At 40.0% G+C, this 5,453-nt stretch overlaps 1 protein-coding gene across 1 annotated transcript in view; it reads left to right on the top strand.

Moving 5' to 3' along the window:
• The window catches only part of CUNH1orf100 (chromosome unknown C1orf100 homolog), a 25,249-nt gene extending 21,566 nt beyond the window's left edge, over positions 1-3,683 (top strand). The window contains exon 4 of the mRNA XM_011370091.2: positions 3,524-3,683. Coding sequence (XP_011368393.1) covers positions 3,524-3,615 — 92 coding nt within the window. The 3' untranslated portion in view covers positions 3,616-3,683. The remainder of the gene's footprint in view (positions 1-3,523) is intronic.
• Positions 3,684-5,453: the final 1,770 nt, after the last annotated feature.

Below are 5,453 nucleotides of genomic sequence, written 5' to 3'. Positions count from 1 at the left end.
CAATTCGAGATGAGGGTAAAAACTGCAATGCTTTTTATGACCTAAGCTCCACAGTCACACGCTGTCACTTCTGATATATCCTATTAGTCACACCCAGCCAGGCCTAAAGCACTGTGGGAGGGGATTACACAAAGCATGGATACGGGGGGGTGAGGATCATTGGGGTCCATTACGGGAACTGGCAACCATAAGAAGATGGAGCACCTATTATGAACTAAACACTATGATGTCTATAGGGAATACAGGAACCAGGAAAGATAAGATACCTGTGTCTTGGAGCTGACATTCTGGTGGGGGATCTTGAGCATAATCAAGCACATTTTTTAAAAAAATTATAGATTGTAGTCGTGCTACACGGGAAAAAAGCAGGGTGATGAGTGTAGCTAAGGGGGATTACTTTTAATAGCGCAGTCAGGGGGAACCTCTACACAGTTTCAGCTGAGCCCAGGAGAATAAGAATGAGCCACGTAAGACCGTTTCAGGCAAAAGGAACAGCAAGTGTAAAAGCTTGAAAGCTTAGAAAGGGTTCAGAATGTTTGAGAAGCAGAAAGGGGACCAGTGTAGTTCGGTGGGCGTCAGTGAGAGAGAAAGCGGTAAGATGTTTGGATTCTGTTCTAAGAGCAATGGGAAGACTTGGAAGGACTTTGAAGAAGAACAACATATCATTTTTACTTTAAAAATGTCACTGGCTGCTGTTTAAACCAGAGATGGCAGTAGCTGGGACCTGCAGGGAAGATGAGAAGGAGTAAATGGATTCCACAGGTATTTTGGAGGTGACATCAGTTGGACTTGGTGATAGATCTGATGTCGAGTGCATTTTCATTCATTCATCTGTATTCTTTCAGTAAATAATAAAAGCCTGCTTATATGCCAGTCTGTGTGCCAGGTTTTGGCAATACAATGCGAGGCAAAATAGACACTAAATTTCTACATTCATGGATCTTCGGCGGGGGAAGCAGCATAGAAATAAGCATGAATATGCACCTGTCGCAAATGCTATGAAGCATGTGGCAAGTCAGAGGCGTCCCTGAGGCACAGAGGCGGGAAGAGCTTGCCAGAGAGCACGGCACGTGCAAAGGCCCTGTGAGAGGAGCAGACAGTCTGAGGAACTCAAAAAATAAACGGGTGCCGGAGCCCGGAAATCAGGAAGGGCAGAGCAGCGTGCGGCTGGAGAGCCAGCAAGAGCAGGGCTCTGCGGGCCATCGTCAGGTGCGGGCCTCTAGTCTGAGAAACCACTGAAAGAGCTGAAGGAAGGCGAAGGCGACATGATTGAAACTGCATTTTGAAATCTTATTCTCACTGTGGAGAAGAAAAGGCAGGCAGAGTGGGCAGTGGAGTGGAGTGGAGTGAAGGTTGAATGCGGGAGTCAGGAGGCAGTTTTAGCGGTTAGGGCTGAAGGCTCTTAACCTCAGCCTCGACACTTAAAAAATTCACATGCCTAAGACGGACCCAGTACCAATGAAATCAGCATCTCCTGGCGAGGGGGAGGGCGTCCCCGGCATTATTAATTTTTAAAGCTCCCAGACAGTTCCACTGAGCAGCCATGCTTAGGAGCCAGTGGCTTAGGCGACTGAGGGTAGTGGCAGCAGTAACGAGAATTAGGTGGATTTGAGAGACGCTTACGTGGCTATTATTTTGTAAGTGACAGTCAAGTCTGGCAAAAGGCTGATCAGCAGGAGACCTAAAAGAGAAATGCTACAAATCCAGGCATGGAAGGAAAAAGGAGCAGGGATTGAATTAAGCGTTTGTTTAAATCAAGAAGCTGACGTCTTGAAGGAATCTTCGGGCGAAGGGCTTGTCACAGAATACGATAAAGTAACGTTATGTTCTTTATCAAGGCATAGGGTTTTTTTATGCGACCTGTTTTTGACCAGTCTTTGTGATCAGATTTTAAGGACAAAGCATCTGTCTAGATTAGCAATGATTTGCATTTCATGTTCAGTTCTTATTTCTTATTTGGGAATTGTTAAAGAACGGGTTAAATATAGATCAGAATAGATCACGGTGATTGCTTAAGAAATTCTTCCTCAGTAAAATTCTTTCTCAGCACCTAGGGGTTCATTTATTTAGAAAACGTTTATTAAGCACTGACTATGTGCAAGACATATATCAAAGTGATAATATTAAACAATATTAAGTCATTAAAGCATTTGGACTGCATGGGCTTCTTTAGCAAGTTGGTTAAATTTTCTCTGTGGTTCTCAAATACTACTTCATTTTATTTTTCAATGATGACTTTTAAAGAAGTCACCACCACAAATCCACATGAATGATAATTTCATTTTGTCAAATGGTAAGGAAATTTTTTTAAAAAATTATTTCATACATTTTTTCCACCCCCAAGTGTGTATAGCATATTTCAGGCATGAGAGCATCCACTGTCTGCAGGCATATATCCTCGCTAAGTGGAATGGCAGAAGGAATCCTCCAAAATCTGTCGTGTGTCCTCAGAACATTTATTGTGGAATTTATCTTGTTAGATGTATGATTCAGCTCCACTGTAACTCCTATAACAAGGATTCCTCACACTTTTAAACCACTTTAATGTATTTAACATGTTTCCTTGGAATACAGTGGAATCCTCCAGAAAGTCAAAGCTGCTACTTAATTCCATAATAAGCCGTGAGAAGTTATATGGTTACTGACTCCACGCGGGATCACAATTAGAGTTTGAAATCTTCCACGGTGGCATTTCTAGTCATTCTCTTTGAGTTATTGAAATGTTCTCCATTCTTAATATCAAGAAATGTTTATTTCTTTAAACGCTATGGAAGTGCAGTGGAAAGTGGATAGAACCGTAAAAGCTTAGGGACTTCGGGGCCTGGTAATCCTTGGTCGAATGGGGCCTCCTCCTCTCACAAATCCTGCCAGATTAGGTAAGTTAATTATCCCTTTGAGCCAGTGATAATACCAATAGGCCTCTGAGGGTTACTGTGAGTACTGGGATTAATGTAAGTAAAACACCTAATACAGTGCACAGCGCTGTACGTAACAGAGTTTTGTTACGGTGCTGTCTGAAACACTCTGGTCTTTGGTTCGTTCAGTGCAGATGCAATGATTGCTGTATTCAACTGTAGCCCTCCCTGAACTCTTATCCTTAGATCAGCAGAACCGTTAGTGATTGTAGCCAAGAGGTCCTAGGACAGGACGGAATGCCACTGGGTATAAACTTGGGGATCTTGTAGTTTGATACGAAGATGATCCAAAGTGGTCCACTTATAATGTAAGGCTTAAAAGGTTTGGGGGCATCTAGAATTAAGATGTTAAAATGCAAAGTTATGTGATTCATTTCATTTTATTTACATTTTGATATAATTCGATGAGATGCCTCTTAATCAGAGATTAACCACAGAAATAACTTTTTGTCTAAGTCCTTTTTTCCACATCTTTGAAATATTTTCCTTTGTCTTAAATCCCATAAATTATTTTTGTTATTGCACACAGTTGTTGTTGAAAGGACAGCCTGTTCAAATTTAGGAATGAATAGTCTTAAAATAGATCATTAATTTGTTTTAAATTTCAGATTCGGGCCAGATATCAGCCACAGTTTCATCGAATCCTAGACCGCTTTATTCACTGCCAGAGCTCTACTGCTGTGAAGCGAGGTGGTGTTGAAATAAAAGCTTTTAAACTAAGTAACTAGAGCATTTGAACAAAACTACTTTTGGCATTCATAGGTGACTCTTTGACTAAAGCAGTGATAACAGAGCTACTTTTAATTGAAGTGTGTACCAGGGTGGCTACAATCCTACAATATTTATATATCGCAAATTCTTTTCAGATTAAATTGGTCAGCCTAGGACAGGGACTCAAGGTCCGGCCTTAAGGGGACTTGTTATCTGTTTTTAGCCCCACTACCAGTTTTGTCGACGGTGCTGGTAAACCATCCTACATTTAGTTCAGTGATTATACGTGGAACCAGGTGAGAATATCATTGCATCTGCTTGATAATTGCATCAGTGATGGAAAAGAAAAGGAACCTGGAGATGCAGCCAAGGAAGAAAACTGCTGGCACCACGGACTCTGAAGGTGCCCTGGGTGCAGAGACCTAGAGACGGCATAGAGCTGCAGTGAGATGTAGGACTGGAAAAAAATGAATCGATCAAAAGTCTATATAGAGCAGACTTACCATTCGTATCTTGGCAAGAAGAAAGCCTGACAACTAGGCATCGACTCCCGAAGCCAAAAGCTAGAAAGTCTTCTCTAAAGAAATGAAATGATCCTGAAGAAAAGAATCCTACACTCTGGCCCTGAGAAACTATACATCATACTGGTTGGTTTCCAACTGAACACCCCGAAGGGAGGCCTACCAGTTAACAAATTCCCCCCCAAACGACAGAGTTTCATAGAGCTATTGATTGTCTTACTGTTAGATGTGAAGAGCCAACCAAGGATCACCGGAAAGCTGAAAAAATAAGGCAACATGAAAGACAACGACCAAAATAAATGGAAATAATCCCAAAGGAAACAGAATTTAGGGAACACGAAAGAAACTAAAACAGGCTAGCAAAATAACTTTATCATTTGACAAGGGACATGTCAAAAATAATTATACCCGTAAATTTAAAAAAGCAGTCTTCCACACAAAGCTCTTGGAAATGAAAAATATAATTACTAAAATTAAAAACTTCACAGGATTGGAGGAAAATTGTGAAACACTCTATATAGAATAGAAAGGCAAATATATAAAGATTTTTAAAGGGAAGAGACATAGAGTAATAAATCAGGAGGCCCACCATCTCACTAACAAGCATTCTAGAGACAGAAGAGAAAATTAGAGTAATTATCAAGGAAACATTTTCACAGAGCTTCAGACCAGAAGCCCCCCACTCTTCCTCTTGTTACTGATTTCTAGCATCACGCCACTGTGAGCAAAGAAGATATTTTGTAGGATTTCAATATTTTTAAATCTGAGACTTGTTTTATGACCTGACATGGTCTATCTTGAAGTATGTTCTATATGAACTTGAGAAGAATGTGTATTCTGCTATTTTGAGGTGGAGTGCTCTGTCAATGCCTGTTATATCTAGTTGATTGGTAGTGTTGTTCAAGTCCTCTATTTCCTTCTTGATCTTCTGTCTAAATGTTTTATAAATTATTGAAAGTGGTGTATTGAAGTCTCCATCATTGTAGAACTATCTCTATCTTCAAACCTGTCAACATTTGCTTCGTATATTTGGGAGATCCGTTTTGTGAATATATAATTGTGACATCATCTTGATAAATTGACCTTTTAAATACAAAATGTCCTTTGTTTCTTGTAATAGTTTTTGACTTAGTTTTTTTTTTTTAGCGATATTAGAATATCTTTTTCTATTATTTCAATTTCAACCTATTTGTATTCTTTCAACCTAAAGTGAGCCACTTTTAGACAGCATACAGTTGGATTACACTTTTTTTAGACCATTGTTCCAATCTTTCTTTTTTGATTGTAGAGTTGAATCCATTTACAT

Source organism: Pteropus vampyrus, unplaced genomic scaffold, assembly GCF_000151845.1.
Source record: "Pteropus vampyrus isolate Shadow unplaced genomic scaffold, Pvam_2.0 Scaffold159, whole genome shotgun sequence".
NCBI lineage: Eukaryota > Metazoa > Chordata > Mammalia > Chiroptera > Pteropodidae > Pteropus > Pteropus vampyrus.
Note: the sequence above shows the minus strand (reverse complement) of the source record. Positions and strands in the feature narration are given on the sequence as shown.